This window comes from Equus przewalskii, chromosome 14 (assembly GCF_037783145.1).
Source record: "Equus przewalskii isolate Varuska chromosome 14, EquPr2, whole genome shotgun sequence".
NCBI lineage: Eukaryota > Metazoa > Chordata > Mammalia > Perissodactyla > Equidae > Equus > Equus przewalskii.
In genome coordinates, this window is record NC_091844.1 from 44,730,363 (window position 1) to 44,748,563 (window position 18,201).

Genomic DNA, 18,201 nt, shown 5'->3' on the forward strand with positions numbered 1-18,201 from the left:
GTTGCTTTTTTAAAGATAATTGCTGTTTTAAAATTAACTTTAATTTGGAAATAACTTCAAACTTAAAAACAATTGCAAAAATAAAAATAGTACAAAGACTATCTTACTCTCTTTGTCTAAATTTACCTGTTAACATTTTCCCCATTTGCTCTATCATTTGTGATCTCTCCTCTATAGATAACTAGATATGAATACATAAATACATCCTTGTTTTTCCTGAACCATTTGAGAATAAGTTATATACATTCTGTTTTATCCCTAAATATTTCAAAAAGAGATACTCTTATTTAACCTCAGTAGAGCTGTTAACTTCATACATTTACATTGATACACTGTTTTTTTTCCCTAATTTACCATCTGTATTCCAGTCATGCTCATTGATCTAATAATGTCCTTTATAGTGTCCTCTACTACAAGATCCAGTCTAGTGCTAAGTTTTGCATTTAGTTGTCATGTTGCTTTTGGCTCCTTTAATCTGGAACATTTCCAGTCTTTATCTCTTATGACGTTAACATTTTTGAAGAACACAGGCCCTTCCCCTTCTCCCTTTTTTTTCTTTTGCTGAGAAAGATTGACCCTGAGCTAACACCTGTTGCCACTCTTCCTCTTTTTGCTGAGAAAGATTTGCCCTGAGCTAATGTCTTGTTCCCAGTCTTCCTCTATTTTGTATGTGAGCCGCTGCCACAGCATGGCCACTGAGTGGTCTAGGTCCATGCCCAGGAACCGAATCTGGGCCACTGAAGTGGAGCACACCTAACTTAACCACTAGGCCTCAGGGTCCCTCCTTGCGTCCCCCTCCTGCCTTTTTAATAGAACATTCCTCATTTTGCATTTGTCTGATGTTTGTTAGTGATTAGATTGAGGTTATGGGTTCATGGCCAAAATGAAGATGATGTGTATTGCCCCTCTCATGGTATTATATATGGAAGTACCCACTATCCATCAGTCCCTCATTGATGAGGTTAATTTTGATCATCTGGTCAAGGTGGTCCCTGATTCCCTTATTGTAAAATTACTGACTTTCTTTCTCCCTTACAACTAATAAGCAGTCTGAAGAGTGACACTTCAAGACCATGCAAATATTCTGCTCCCCGTCAATCTTCACTCCCTCGATTTAGTATCTGTTGATGATTCTTGCTTGATTCAGTCTTTACTATTAAGGTTGCAAAGTGATAATTTTTCAATTCCAACATTCCCTCTGCATTTATCAATCAACCCTTGGCATTCTACTATTAGCAAGAGCCATCTTTTTCCATGAATTAATTAATTGTCAGTATGGATCTGTGAATTTCTGTTTTCCCCTCAATGGTTTATAATTCATTACTGTACTTAATTGTTGGGGTTGTAGATTGTCCCAGATTTGGAGTGCTCCCCTTAAGGTTGGCTCAAGGATGTGCAACTATCCTTTTTTTGGATGGAGAGGAAGGCACTTCTTATTTTCAAGCTTAACAAAATGTTGTTTACTTAGCTTATGCCTAACTCTGCCCTAGCTCTGGAATCAGCCGTTTCTCCAAGGATCCCTGATTCCTTTTACTGGGGAATAGTATTAAAGATTGGCAGCTGGATGCTAGCTGTGCTTCTTACTAGTGTGGAGTCTTTCCATTTTAGCTCTTTCAGCAGACAGAGCTAGGAAATACTTACATACATGCTCTATAGAAATAAACATAAGCACATACATATACTTATGAAATCATGAGTTCACACAGATACCTCCAATTCCAATCCATTCCCAGAGGATTATTTCTTTCTTCCCTTGTTTCATATTTGTATATTCCTTCAATAGTGAGAACCTAGGCTCCTAACATCACCAATATATTTACTCATTTGTTTAACCTTTTAATCTAAAAGAATTTTAGGATACTTTTAATATTATTATAATAAACGTAATAAAAGAGTTCGGAATTATTTTGCAAATTTACCTCCCCAAACTCTACCCAAGATTGAATGTATGTGGTAGAATACAAGTTACTTGGATTAGTTTTTTTCCCCCCTCTTCTCCCTTTCCCCACCTTCAGTGTGGTTATAGTATTCATTTGAAATACAGTTAGCTTAATTTGTTTCAGTTTATTTTCAGTTTTAGGTTTTCTTTCTCTCTATTTAGGAGGTTTTTAAACTGAGAATTTTGAAAGGCTGAGAAAACAAACTGAATTCTCCTCGTTTTTCCTGGAAAGGGGAGACTGCCATTTATGGGCAATCTTCTAAGCATCAAGCACTTTCACATATTTATCTTATTTAGTGTTTGTCATAATCTAAAAGAGGGAACCATTTTATGGATGCCAAAACCTTAGTCTAGGGATGTTAAGTAACTATGTAGTAAGCATAATACATTGGAGATTCTAATGTGTTCCAGACATTGGGCTAACTCTCTTATTTATATTAGTTCTTATCTGATTTCACAAGGAAGATCTTTTTTCCAATAGGTGAAGAGCTGGAATTCCAACCTAGGTTTTGTCCCCTTTGCAGTTGATTCCCCATTTTGGAGTGAGCAGCTGTTGTCGTAGATTTAGCAGACAGCCAATGTGCTGCTGCTTTTATTACATACCCGTTGTGTTGGTGGGCATTAACCAATACAAGACATTTTTAAAAAGTCAAGAAAGTTGGCTACCATGTACATTTTCTCTCCTAGTCTTCCATATATAGGAATGTCAGGACAAGAGTAAAATTCTCTTGCTTCCATGTGGAGACTGAATAACCCTATTTTGGTGGACAGCTGCTATCTATGTTGTTGGTAGGTTATTGGTGAAGAAAGGTGCTAATGTCCCCCATCTAAACTACTGAGATCTTGACTTAATTAGTGATTGCTTAATATGTGTTTGTCACTTGGTTTGCCATTAATGCACAGAATATTTTCAGTTCATAATCAAAATATAGATTGTGTTTTGCTGACCTGTTGGAACTATTGGTGAGTGAAGTGTAAACCAAGCACAAGTTGATTATTTATTCGTTATACTTAAATTATGTGATATCCAGGATTAACCAAGTAGTATTGCCAAAATAAAGAACTCACTTAAAAAGGGCCTATTTATCTAGGTAAAGAGTTAAAAGTTATGCTTATCAAATTTTGTATATTTCTTAAATGTGTTCATGAATAAGAGCTTTTTTCTGATGGTGTTTATGACTTAAAACATTTTTCTTACATTAATTTAAAAATTTTACCGTATAGCCTTTGAGCTTTCCCACTAAAGCATTGTAGATATTAAGGTTTAGTTTTTTGGTTAAAATATATTTTTAGAGAGCATATTTAGGACACTTTTGGATAATTATTAGTTGGACTTTGATTATGACAGGGAGCAGTTAATCTGATAAAAGTAAGATATTTAAGTACCCTGAAAAATTAAAATGTTTAATCTAACAAATTGCGTAGAAATACCTTTAACTGGAAGGCTATTAGTAAATGTACAATGTAGCTAAATTAGAAATGGGCTGTTAGTAAAAGAATCAATTATATTTACTTAAATGTGACATCGTCAAATTAGAATTTTTTTAGTGCTTGCTATGGGCCCAATACAGATTGAAAATAAATATGAAATATGTAGCATAAAAGATAGATATTGCTAAATATAGTGTGGTTGAAATACTTCGTTTTGGGAATATTACAGACCTGAGTTCTAATCCTGGCTTTATCACTGATTAGCTGTGTGACCTTGGACAAATGTTTTAATCTGTTTGAGCTTCAGTAATTTTAGTAATCAGAATTTCAAGGACCTGCTAACCAGCAGCGAAATCAGGCAACAGTACATGGAGCAATCTGAAGGAATATATGCTCATTGCACGAACTTGAGAAACAGAGAAAAGCATTGACATGAAAAACATTTGTAATCATATTGGCCAGACATAATCATTGTTAGTATTTTAGAATATATTCTTCTAGTCTATTTTCTGTGCATATGGATACCTTATGAATGCAGTGAACAATAAATGATTTTACCAAATTAGGATCATATTTTACATAATGTTTATAGCTTTTTAAAAAAGTTTAGCAGTATCTTATATAATGCCAACATTTCCCTGTCATTATTTTTCTGCTGCATGATTTTTTTTTTTTTTTTTAAGATTTTATTTTTTCCTTTTTCTCCCCAAAGCCCCCCGGTACATAGTTGTATATTCTTCGTTGTGGGTTCTTCTAGTTGTGGTATGTGGGACGCTGCCTCAGCATGGTTTGATGAGCAGTGTCATGTCCGCGCCCAGGATTCGAACCAACGAAACACTGGGCTGCCTGCAGCGGAGCGCGCGAACTTAACCACTCGGCCACGGGGCCAGCCCCTGCTGCATGATTTTTTAATGCTTGAGTGTCCTTGGTATTGGATGTATTATAACTGAGCCAGTCAATTTGCTATAGTTGGACCCTTAGATTGTTTCCAACGTTTTTATTTATAAATAATGCTGTTATTAACCTCTTTAGATTGAAACATGGTTTACATATCTCTGAATTATTATTTTCCATAAATTACTAGAAATAAAACCCTAGGTAAATGGATATGAGCATTTTTAAGAGTTTTGACAGAAATTGGCTATCAGAAAAGCTGTACTAATTTTTACTCTTCTAACAGTGAGAAAACACTCATTTCTCTATTGTCACCAACAATTGATATTATTTATTTTTTTGGATAGATAATACTTCCACATTGTACAAAATTCAAAAAGTACAATGACAGTAAGTCTTCTTCCTGTCTTAACTAGCTGCCTGGTGATCCTTTCTAGAGTTGCCTACTATGACTTATTTCTTATGCATCCTTCCAGACATTCCGTACTTTGTCTTTTTTGTTTAAAAAACGTTTACCAGTTTGATAGGTTAAAGTGCTGTCTTGCTCTTTTGATCTTTGATTATTAGAGAAGGTGAACACGTACCATATATTTTTTGGCTATTTGTATTTCTTTTGTGAATTGCCTGTTCATACCCTTTGCCCATTTTTAAATTTAGACGTTCCTCTCTTTCTGATTTTATGAGAGTTCTTTATATACAAAGGCTGCAAACTCTTGTCCTGGTAGTTTTCCCAGTAATTTTTATTTTACTTTATATTTTAGTGGACATTTTTGATTTTCACATAGGAAAATCTATAACTTCTTATTTATTTACTTATTTATACTTTCATTTTTACATTTCTGATATAGTTAAAATTGATTCTGAATTCTGGTCAGAGATCATTTTATCCCTTGTGCCTTTTTGGTGGTGGAGTTGTTTTCCTATTGCCGTGATATTCCAATCTAGTTCCGTAGTATGGGGCAACAATCCTAAGGAAGAGCCAGAAAACTGAGAACACAGTTTTTGCCAAGTTGCATACCCTGGGTTGGACATTGAACTGTACTGAGGGTGTTAGTGCCATCTAGTGTTGTAGATAGAAAACGAGATCTATGGAATGTTTTATAATTGACTTATGAAATAAATTCACTTGGGCTGAGAAGTTTAGTGAGTTGTGGATTTTTGCTTACCCTAACAAATGACTTTTCAAACAAATGCTTGAATCATGCTATTAAAATGACCTTAAAGATTCCCCCAAACTTGTGTACTTTAATGAAAACTTAAAAGTTAAAAGATCTGTTCAGAGCCTAATGACTATTAATTTTTTAACTCCAAATTTAAAAGTGCTTTGGATCTTTTGGAATATCTGTGTATTTGTTTTCAATTTTAATGCAGGAAGTCAGCATTTATTTAGTTCTCATTGAATAATATCACTTTCAGTTTCTTTCTCTATGGATTTTAATATTCATTTTTAGCAGCTTACATGAAACTGTTTATAGACTTTAAAATGCTCATTTATTTTTTGCTATTTTAACCTGTATTGTCATTCATTTTCTAGACTAAAGTCTTTCTCCATGTCTTAAGGTTCAATTCAGTAGTTAATGTTGAAGTGCTATAATTTAGTCCATAGAGGGCATTATATTACAGCATATGGTATTAAACAGTATTATTTAATACCTTTCAATATTGAGACATATGTTTAGTGTCATACTTTTCTAATGCTCAGAATAAATTTTGAAATAAGTTTAAAACACTGTGCAACTATAATTATTTTTTATTTAGAAAAAATCCTGTTCTCCATTGCCAGAAAGTAGAAATATTTATTGTACGCAAGCAACCCCCAAGTTAGAGAGTAGCACTTTCAATCCAAATGACTGCCTCTTTCTCGTGATCTCTAAACAGTGTAAAGAAAATAAAGCAAAACAAAAACTTGAGTTTTTCTGGGGTTCAGAAGTAGAGGAAGAAAATAAATGGAAAAGGAGGAATATCTTGAGAGAGCTGGCCAGGGCTGACTTACAGCTTACATATTACACATTCTTGCTCTCTCAGGCTATCTTTTAAAATTGTTGAACCAAGTCAAGTACTAGAAGGTGTGAATGGTGTAAATGGTAAATACCCTTTGTCTCAAGAAATCTTTTTTTCTCTTATTAACGTAGTAATCTCTCATTTGAAAACAGTGTTTGGGAACTGTTTTGAGTGCTTTATTCTAATGCTAAAATATTTATTGGCCTTTAGTTTTAAGGGATTTATTATTTGAAAATACTATTTTGGAAATATTTTGTACTTAATAGTTTGAGATTTCAAACTATTGTGTGAAGAGGCCAGACATTTTCGGCCATGATATGACTTGGTGACAGGGTTCTCAAATATCACGTTATGCAAGGGTCCAGTGAATTAAAATTTAAAGTTAAATATTGTTGAGCTGAGAATACTAGACTCTCTTTAAAAATTGCTTTGCTTTACTTATGTTTGGAGTTAGGCAGATAGGGAAGGAACAGAGTCATTGACATTCAGGCCACTTCTGATATTAAGGATTTTTCAGAGTTTTGTAGCTCATACTGTTTTAGCAAGTTCCAGAAAATATTAGACCTATTTCAGTGTAGCTATATAGTTTTCAGAAGTATGTACTTTTCTACATGGCCTATATATTTTATAGTACTTTATTATGTCATGCGTTTAAAAATATTTTAGCTGATTGTCATTATATATTGCCTTTTCTGCTTAGTCAAATAGTAGCATCAGTTAAACCAGTTGTGGAACATTAGTAAAAATGTAATAATCTGTACTGGAGTGGATGCCAGTTTTATAAAGTTGAACAAATTTCAGAAATTTTGTACATAGATTTGTTTTTGTATTTATTAGTAAAATTTTAGTTTGGTCTTATTTCATTTTCCTAAGGCAAATGATATAATTAGCACATGAATATTTTTCCTTAAGCTAAGAGTCTATTAATAGTACCTGCAGTGGTGTCTAATAGATATTTATTGAAAGATTGAGTTGGAGCAGGTGATGATTAAGAATAAGTGTGTATCTGTAAGACTCTGAATTTCCATAATTGTAAAAGAAGAAAAAATAACTTCACACGAGAAAGATAAGATTGCTGAAATTAAATAAAAACTTTTTCTTTTGAAGTAGCATATATTCAGTAAACAATAATTTGACTTTGTGATTGCTCATATCTTCATAAGGGTGCAAAATGCTGAATGCTTTAAGCCTTAATAAACTTAGGAGAAAATAAGAAGAGACTCAGCATTTCCCAGGCTTGAAATTTAAGCTATTACTTTCTTTGGATCAGTCCATTTTTATCTTAACAGATAACCATTGATTTTAGAGTTTTAAATGAAACTGAAAACCAACAGCATAATTCACTCTTCTGTCAAAAAAACAAAACTAAACCAAAACCTGCGCATGGCTCTAAGCGCATTTCAAATATATTCGGTGGTTATTTCTGCCAAAAGAACAACCCTGTTTCCCTTCACCTGCCCCTCCCCCTGCAGAAGGAGCTCCAATTGGTATGACCAACAAGCAAAAGAGGAGAACAATAAACAGTTGGAAGGAAGGCGGTAGTGCCTGAGTTTTAGTAGCCTAGTTACAGATTGCACTGCGTCAGGCTGCTCCACACCCAGAAGACGTCAGGTGACTTCAGTCCTGCTGCAGTTGTGCAGCAGAGGAGACTGCAGGCTCTGGTTGAGGGAACGGATGTTTCAAATCTCAGGGGGTAGATTTTTGCGGTTACAGCTTTTCTGTGGGTATGCATAATTGATAACTGCATCTGGAGGGCAGATCGTGACAAGAGATGGACGGTCAGAAGAAAAATTGGAAGGACAAGGGTATATCTGCTTTTTAATCTTTGATTCAGTTTTTTTGTGTGACCGGTAATATATTTCTATGAATGAGCTTTGCAATTTAGATAGCTTTTTGATTGAAAATGAAGCCAATGAAAGGATTAAGAGTAAAGGATTAAAACAGCTATTTCAAATGTGTTTTTACATTTGGTTTTGAGAAATGGCATGTTGTTCTGTTTCACTGGCATTTGACTTAGTCTTTGCAGTCCTATCATTGATTAGGTTCTATTCTTTAATCTTGCACGCTGTAAACAGTACGGTTTTAATATATTTCATTTTTTGGTTACTTTGGTGTGATAATTCTACCTAGCTATCTTTGTGTAATATTTTCTGTGATTAAGTATTTTTTTTAAAAAGCTGGCTTCTGTAGTTGAAATTCTGTCCAAAGGTTTGTAGGTAGCAAGATACTGCGTTTGCAATAAGCCTGTTTTCTTCTTTGGAAATCTTATTGAACCTTTAAAGTTATTACTAGTCACCTTTTTATTAGGTTATGTTTTTCTATATCTTGAAATTGTTAAAATATATACACAGTAGTTTTAAATGCATGTCTATATTTAAGTCACTAACCTTTGTCTTTGTAATAACCAATCAGTGTTCTTGATCCCCTGTCCTCCCCCTTGAAAGCCCAGATCCTCTCAGGTCTCAGTGGATCATCGTGTAAGAATTTAAGCCTTCGTAAGTGGTAGAATGTCGACTGTAATGAATATTTTAAAAATATTTTATTATGTAGATGGTTAAATGTGCCATTTATAAAATTAAAGAGAAGGTGGTAGGCTGCATATATGACGACTTACAATAAATTGTCTTAAAAATTATTAGAGCTATCTTTTAGTCCAAGTAGACATGCCACACAAGCAATTTTTTTTCTAGCTACACTCAAGTTTTATAATTTTTAAAAAATATTATTTCCTTCTACAGCAGAATTGTTAGCAGGATTGGTGATAATGTTTCTAAAAGCAATATATGGAGCTAATTAGAGTAACCTTCAAATATCGTTTAAAAAATTTGTGCAATAAAGAAATGTGAAGAAAAGATGAGTTTTAAGATTCAGTTCATATTGAGACATTGGAAAGATTTTATAATTATAATTTAAAGAATAGAAACCAAACAGCTTTGGATTTTTACCTTTATGGTTTCTTTACATGTGGGTTTAATGAAGATTTTTATTTCCTCATCCTAATCATTAGCATTACAAAGTAAAAGGTGAATTGATACACTAGTTTTGATAAGTAAAAATGATAGTAGTAATAACAATACAATAAATACAGGCTTTGAAAATAGATGAAAAGTCACATCAGGGCCTACTCTGCAACTATTAAGCCTCTGTTTTAATAATTTAAATCTTCGACCATTTAATAATGTCTTAAGTTCTTTACTTACTGCACTAATTTAGGGATATTTTGAGACTGGAGAAATTAAGATGCAGTATAGTCCATATACCAGAGATTTATTTTGATTATTTTTAGGCACTAAATATAAAATCAAATTTACTCTTGAGTATCTCTGGGGAGCCTGACTTTGTATGTAAGTGGAATGGCCTAATAATTTTTAGTGCTTGTCTAACTTTTTCTGATTTATTGGTGAAGTTATATTTTAGTATTTTCTTTGTTAGCAGCTAATTTTAATGTCATAGATTCTAGATTACAATTTAAATGGAAATGAATAGAGAAGCTGAAGTTGCCCTGGAATGAGTTTTTCTTCATTTTATGAAAAGTCTGTGACAATAGAGGAAAGAATCTAATCCAGGCACTCAGTATGTTTCAAAAAAAAAAATACTTGGGCACATATTTTTTTCTACTGCCTTCCCCCACCCTTTAAGTGCCAGAATTGAAACACATATAGTCAGCTAATGATGGTGAAGTATAATGGGAAGCAGAAGTGAGAGATAGTCATGATTTCAGTGTTTAAAAAAGTTCGGGGTTTTATGGGGTTATTTTTGCTGTTTAGTATTTAAGACATTTTATCTTTCAAGCTAAGACAAATATTAATAATTTGCATTCTTTTACATATTTTTTCATGTGGGATTTTCTGTTGTTCCTAGCAGGATAGTTATAACAAGTGAAATCTACATAGTACTTGATTATTGGAGTTATATGAAAAGCATTGATTAAAACAGTAAAAAGATTTTTAAGAGCTTAACATAGGAAGAAATGGGTAGGTTTAGGGGTTCAGGTGGGGTGGGAGAATGATGTAACCACTAAAGGTATTGAGACAATGAATAGAGCTTTCTGGATTGAACAGAATATTTATAGGATAGTAGTTGACAGATAAGATGGGTATGGTCAAAGAATATAAAAGGTTTGCAAATCTAGGTCAGGTTTCCTCAAACTTCCCTGGAGAAGAGAATCACCTAGTGCTTCTTAAAAACAGAGATTCCTATGATCCTACTCAGGCTTACCAAATCAGAATTCACAGGGGATGGGCCTGGCAATCTGTCTATTAAGCATCCTGGTGTAATTCATGTTATAATCAAGCAAATTTAGGAAACACTAATGTAGGTTTTAAAGTTTCCGTTCTGGTATATCTTGATTTTGGCCAGAGGAAGAAACTTACCCTTTTGGTTTTCATTGTCCTCATTTGCATGGTTTCTAGGGTTCTGGTTTTGATTTTCTCTGGTTTTATGAAAAGATACCCTAGGCCAGTTTGCAGAAGACATCGGGTTTTGGATTTTATCATAAAGGAAATAAAGAGCCTTTGGAAGTTTTAAAGTAGGGAGTGATAAAATGATAGCAAGTTTGAAAGACTGGTTTGGGGTACTGTATAAGATAAATTGGAGAACTTAGAGGCAGAACAGTTAAGGATGACTGTATTTGTGACCAGATTTAAAGCAAATAGTGCCTGAACTTGGTCTGAAATAGGAATGAAAAGGAAGTGACAGATTTGAGAAACTAACTCACAGAAGGAATACTTGACATTTGACATAGATCTGTGAAGCTAGGCTGAGGGAGGGACTCAAAGGACAACATGTAATTTCAGTCAGAGTGAAATGTTGGCAATGCTGGTGCTTTAGTATCAGCAGAAGTAGAGCTAAAGTAGGTAGAAATGATGCCAAGTAATTTTAGAAACTTCAAATTTGAAGTGATGATAGATCATCTCTGAAGCTAAAGAGAAATGACAGGTTTGATGATAAAGAATTGGGAATTGAATGCAAAATGAGACAGATGAATACTGTGAACATATTTGCATAGAAAGAACTGAAGATTAAGGAAAGAGCCTAAAACCTACATTGTGGGGATATGTAGCTCCAGGAAAGATCAGGAAGTTGCAGTCAGAGCAATAGAAAAAGCAGATAGTATAGTTTCACTGATATTAAGGGAGGAGACAATTTTCAGGAAGGAACGAGTGGTTAAATACTACAGAGAAGCTATCTAATATGAAGATTGAGAAATGGTTATGGACCCTATTGAATTTTAGGAAGATGTGTAACACTGTCCATTATTACTAGTGCTTTTTGGATTTGGCAGCTAACGTGCTTTAGGTGACCTTTGAGAGAAGTTTCTATAGAATGGGGACAGAAATGTTTCTAGCATTAAAATTCAATTTAACTATACCTCAAGACGACTGGCTTTGGACCATTTGTGGAGCATACTTCCTTGCAGAGTTCTTTTAGGGCTCCCTAATCTTTACTTTTCACAAGGCACTTTGAATTTCTTTGAAAGCTTAAGGTTACTGAGTATATGAGTACAGGTATATGCACTTACTGACATTCAGGTAGAGAGGAGCAGAGGTCTTGCTGCTTGAAATAAATGCCTTACTTAAACCCTGGGAATGCCAAAAAATGCCTGTGAAGGGAACTTGGGCCTTCTGAGACCTATTGATTGGAAGAAGGCCCCTGCTTTCCATTCTAAATTTAGTTGAAAGTCAGTGTTTAGGCATTCATTAGATATTTCTTCTAGATCTTGGTTTAGTAGGACAACACTGTGTGTGTGTGTGTGTCTGTGTGTGTATTTGGTGTAGAAAGTGTAGAAGAATAAAACTATCACTTCACACAGTATTTCTGGTGTATATTTTTAATGGTGTATGTGTTGGGGGGTATCATGGTACATTTTGTTCTGTAATCATTTTTCTCCCACTAAATGGGACATACCTCTTGTTTTTAAAAATATTTGACATTGTCTTAATGGCTATAGTATTCTAAGTTTGTACTATTAATCCCATATAGTTAAATACTCAAGTTGTTCCTAAAGTGTTTGCAGGTACAAACAATGCTAAAATGAATATAATTGAATATAAATATTTGTTTTTATCCATGATTATTTCCAAATTGCTGGTTTATAGTATTTAGGCTTTTAGTTCATGTTGTAAAACTGTGCTCAAGAAAGATTGTACAAATTATTTCGAGCAATGTATGAGAGTGTCTGTCCTGAAACTTTGGCCAAGATTAAGTACTACATGTGCATTTCTGATAGTTTTAACTCTAAGATAGGTATTTTGTCAGTTTGAAGTAAATTTCTTGATGATAACCCAGATTATATTGAAAAAGAGTAAATTTGCAAATATTTTCTCTTGTATATGGTTTAAAGTCATGTGTGGATAACTAGTGGGAGCAATGGTAGAAAATCCTGTTTTCTTTATTTACCCAAGTCTGGGTACTCCTCATGCCTCACCAGGACTCCTAACTGGTTTTTTCATTAAATCCTATGTGTCACAGCCAGATTAATCTTTCTAAAGTGTGACTCTAATCATAGCACTTAGGAGGTTTTCCTTTACTTTTCAAATTAAGTTCCTACTGTCTATCCTGGACTTTTAAAAGGCATTCCATGGTCTAGTCCCAACCTTTCTAATCCCATCTTCTGTTACTCTGTCTCTAGCCACACTGAAGTACTTCTTCCCTAAACGTGCCTGTTCTTTGCATTAGCATGTGTTTTTCTATCTAGAATGCCTTTTCTTTCCATTCATTTTGCCCAAGTGTGCTTATCAAAGCCCAGTCCTCTCATTCACTAATCCTCCAGGTGGAGGTCATCCAGTGTTGCTCAGAACTCCCATCTCTTGATTTTCATTTTGTGCCTTTTATTACAGTTATAACTATATATCAGCTCTTTTTGTAGTCCATAAATACCTTGAGGGCAGAAGCAGTGGTGGCTTCATCCCTGGGTCTATTCATTGACTCTGCACAGCTTCTTGTTAAAGTGAAAGGCTGAGAGTTCTGATGTTCAGCCAGCTTTACTCCTGGCCTTGAATCGTGTACAATCTTGAAAATTTGCAAAAAGGTTTTTTCAAGTGGGAGAAATAAGAAAAGGAATTCCTGACGTTACCCTTTCTTAAAGGAGCAATTAAGTAATTTAGCTTTTATAAATCTGGGATTTTTAGATTATACCTGCAGACACGGTATCTTAGTCATTAACTTCAACTTTCTCATTTTACAGGTAAGGAAACTAAGAAAACTAGAGAGATTAAATGGTCTGTTCAGGATCACACAGCTGGTGGCATGGGGCCTTTGTTTGTTTGTTTGTTTGTTTTCTCTGAGGAAGATTTGCCCTGAGCTAAGATCTGTTGCCAATCTTCCTCTTTTTCTGCTTGAGCAATACTAGTCCTTTGCTAACATCTGTGCCAGTCTTCCTTCACTTTATATGTGGGTTGCCACCACAGCATGGCTCACGAGTGGTATAGGTCTGCACTCAGGATCCAAACCCCTGAACCCTGGCTGCCAAAGTGGAGTGTGCCAAACCCAACTACTACACCCCAGGGCCGGTCCCAGGGGCCTTTGTTTTATAATTTATATATGTATGTGCCACAACTGGAGATTTAAAAATATAAAAGATAAAACAACCCATGTTTTGATATTTTACTCATTTATAATCTAACTGTGGCATCTTACTGAACCTGGTCTGTATTTATTTTTGTATGGTCCTCAGTCTGCAATAAAAGAGGCAGTAGTCTATCACACTCACCATGAGAGAGGGTAGGCGTGGTTAGTAGTTTAGTATTGTCAAAAGGTTAAGCCTAGTGGGAACTCTGTGGTCCAGGAATATAATTCCCTTTGGCTTTGGAGGTTGGATTACATGCTTGAATGTAGGAAAAATATTTTAAGCAGTGAATAGAATTCTTATTCTGGTCTCTAGGTATCCCCTAGGTTCCCTTTTTATTTATTCACTTGATCCCATCTCTTGCTAGAATTTAGGTTAAAGGATTTTATTAAATTTGATTTGGCTAGTGTTTCTCTTTGCATCTTTGGAGCAGTATTCTGAGAACAAATTTTATGTTTCTCTACTTTATTGTGGATAATGTTGACTTATGTTACTGTGTGTGTGTGTTTGTGTGTTATGTGTGTGTATAAAATGTATATCTATTTAAATCCTCTTCATGGCTTTCAATTTTTTTAATCCAATCACTTCGTATGCATTTACAAGGTATTGATAGACACTAAATACTGTTGTCTTTCCTCAAATACTATATCACCACTGTCTTATATTTATTCTATATGAAATGTATTTACTTAAGGAGCCCAAAGCAACTTAAAGATTAAAAAGTTATCAAATATTAATGATACTTCTGCATATCTAATATTAAAATTTGAGCATTGAAATAGATTTAGAAATTTCTACTCTCAGACTACAGATTTGCTAAAATTCCGATTTTTCATAAGAATGTGATGAATTATAGCTGTTCTTTGTTGTGTACACTGATCTGTGTATTTTTCCATCTAAATAATCTAAAATAATTTAAAATAGATTATTCTGGTCAATGATGTGAATACTTTACCTCGTTTCATTACCTGTACTTTTAGCCATTTATTCAATGAGCATTTATACTCCACACGATAGGTATATAAGGTAATAGAAGTATAAAAATAACTAGTTTACTCAGTAGTGAAGTTCATTGTCTTTTTTCAACTAGTAATTTGCTTTGAGTTTTTTCCCCATTCCAGTTTATGAAGGTTTTCAAGTTTCTAGAGTTACAGAACAGTATGTTTTCCATTTAGTTTTTATTAGTAGAAAGTAGGGTTTTGATTTCCTATTTCTAAGGTTTGATGCTTGTTTCTTGGAATGCTTGGATGCCAACAAGAGGTAAAATTTAAACCATAGTAAATTATGCATTGAACCAATGTAAATTCTAATTTTAGGTTTCCATTTGGATAAGTCTTGATCAGTTCTAGTCATTTAAAGTAAATAACTACATGCTTACCAAAATTTATCAGAAATAGAGACTTTTTATGGGAAGAGTCCTTATTTTGACATCTTTTACAAGTGAAGAGTGTTAAAGTTTGTGCAGGTAGGGAGAATCATTGGCTTGGAATATGTATATCTAACATGCTTAGATATTTATTTAACTTTACAGAGAGTGGAATTAGCTATACGAATTTACCTGTGAAGAGAGAATGATCATGGTTTCCAGAAATTGAAAGTGGGAAGTTAGAATTATTTTCTGCTGTACTTTTTGTCTTCTAATAAAGCTGGAAATAGAATGTAGGATTAAAGGAAGTATTGAAAACTACATGAACTAATTAAGTAAATTGGTGAAATTAATTAACTTATAAATGAGGCATGTGTGGTGATTATTGAACCTCACTGTTCCCTATCTCAGAGAAATTTGTATTATCCTTAGAACACAACAGACAACTGTGGGTACTTTTTACCTTCCTCCAATATATTGAGACATTTTCTGCTTGAAGATGCTTAAAATAGGAAAAAAGACCACTTAAAGCGAAGTCAAATTTCGTAGCAAATAATGGACGGAAAAGGATTTTATTAAGACTTTATCTTGAAACATAAATCCAGACAGTTATGAAAATGTTTTAGTTTATCCTTAACAAAATTTAGGTTGTAATCTCAGCTGCACATAAGTTCTTGGAATGGATGGAGGATAAATCAAGTTTTTTGGTTTTGGGCTTGTGTAATTTTTACCACAAAATTGCTTGGTAGCACACAGTGGCATCTTTTATTTCATGTTGAATTTCACAGTGGATCATATATAGTCTTTCTTTTCAAAAAATGTTTAAGGGTTTTATTGACTTTCCTAGTGGCTTCTCTTAATCTTTTGAGGTCAGATATTCTGTTTTGAAGTGCCTATTGGACTGTCAATCTTTTTTGAAGTAATTCTCCAACATCACTCACAACATTTAACCTTATAAAATCCTGCATTATTAGCAAGATTTGCAGTTTTGCATTGTGGTTAATTTGTGTTGTTTTATCCATCTATCTATGTGTGTGTAGCTATTTAGTTATAGTTTTACTTATTATTTTCAAAATGAGGGACAATTTAGATAGCTTCCAGGAAACACAATTTGCAATTTAAACAGAACATGATTTACTTATATTATTGAATCTATATTTAACTCTGCTCTTGGTGTTAGTAAATTGCTTCTCTCATCTTAAATTATTTAAGTTGTGGTTGAAACACTATTTGGCATTCTCACATAAGATAAAAAGCAAACTTGAATACTCATATTCCTTTAAATACAAAGTGTGGTGTGATGGAAAGAGTAGGACCTTCATGGTTAGACCTGAATTTCAGTCTGTAACCTTGCACCATTTATTTAGCAATACTTTGCCTCAGTTGCCTCATGTATAAAATGCAGATAATTAATACTTTATAGAGTTGTTGTGATTAGTGATAATATATACAAAGTACTCGCACAGTTCATTGCTCAGAATAGGGGAATACTAAATTATTATAGAAAAGGCAAGTAAAGAATTTATGGTAGTTTTACATAAATGTTTTTTCCTTAGATGCGTGGTAGTTGACATTGGCCAACGCACTGTAATGTGAGAAGTAACGCAGGCAAGATTTAGTGATGAAAGAGACAAGGAACTGAAATTGTGTGTGTATCTTTCAAAAAGTCTAGTTATAGGAAGAGGAGATGGCCAGAGAGACGCTGGTTTGCTTTGTATTTGGTTGAGATACTTTGTAGCAGTACTAGGTATCCATCTACGTGAAACTTGCTAACTGGAAAGCAAGTTAGGAGTACTTTCAGAGAAAACTGAATTCACCTTTAAAAAAATCAGAGCTTGGGCCAGCCCCAGTGGCCTAGTAGTTAAATTTGGTGTGCTCCACTTCGATGGCCCAGGTTCTGTTCCCAGGCGCAGACCTATACCACTCGTCTACCAGTGGCCATGCTGTGACAGTGGCTCACATACAAAATAGTGGAAGACTGGCAACAGATGTTAGTTCAGGGCGAGTCTTCCTCAGCAAAAAAAAATAAGAGCTTAGTTAAGCATTGCATTTGGTATTTGATTGCCCTGCTTGACTTTATCTCTTGAGATGTTACCTTTATTTACTGTGTTTAGTTTAGCAAGCATTTCCATATTTGAAATCTCCTTTCAGTTTCAACTAACTTCTTAGCTGGGTATCATTCTTCTAGTTTTACACCAAGGGAAACTAGGTTAAGTGATCTAGTCAGAGTCATACTGATGGTAAATAGATGGAAGAAACAGGACTCAAGCTCCTCTTACTATCTTTGCTGAAAGAGTTAAGCTCCCACTCTGCACAGATCTTTTTCTGGACCTTCGCCTGTCATTTATTAGCCAAGCCAATACTGTGTAGATGTAAAAGCTTGCTATGTGGTGCTAAATGATCAACTTTGAATTGTAGACACTTTTCCTGGCAATTGGGAAAAATTTGATTTAAGAATTGTAATTCCTAATAAATACATAATTATTTATTAATGTAAAGATTATGGTTGTGAAAATAACTAAACTTTTAATATTATACTAATATTTATATATTTATTTGTTTGCTTGTTAATCTCCTATTTAACTGCCTTTCTCATTCCTTACCTGACTTTATTAAAGAGAACTTAATATTTGCTTTTGCTTAGGAAGTAGGTATTTTCCTGTTAGCCATATCTTGTCCTCTCGGTATTTTTCAGACCAGCTAGTTCAACCTTTTTTTTCCCCAGATGAAAGATTTTAAAATTGAAACCTGACTTAAGGCTATTCAAAGAACAGCTTCAGTAAGAATTTCATTTGAGGCAAAATGTAACTGGATGACTTCTGCCTGTAAGGCATGCGTGCTGGCACTATTTTTAGCTATGGCAGATGACAGTTTATGATTACCAAATGTAGACAACTCTTCTTACTCTGCAGTGGGCCAGAAATTTTTTTATTTTGAAGAAAATATTATAGTGTACTGAATTAAAGATGCTGCTGCTCTGTGCGCTGCACAAAACACAATCAA

The 18,201-nt window shown here is 34.1% G+C and overlaps 1 protein-coding gene across 6 annotated transcripts in view; it reads left to right on the forward strand.

The window, feature by feature from the left end:
- RTN4 (reticulon 4) overlaps positions 1–18,201 on the forward strand; it is a 79,286-nt gene that overhangs the window by 35,298 nt on the left and 25,787 nt on the right. Inside the window, exon 1 of one of the 6 annotated variants that reach the window (XM_008535812.2) lies at positions 7,699–8,070. The exons of the other annotated variants lie outside the window; for them this stretch is intronic. Within the exon in view, the coding sequence (XP_008534034.1) occupies positions 8,037–8,070 (34 nt within the window). The 5' untranslated portion in view covers positions 7,699–8,036. Of the gene's footprint in view, positions 1–7,698; positions 8,071–18,201 lie in introns of those variants that run through there. 6 annotated transcript variants of the gene reach the window in all.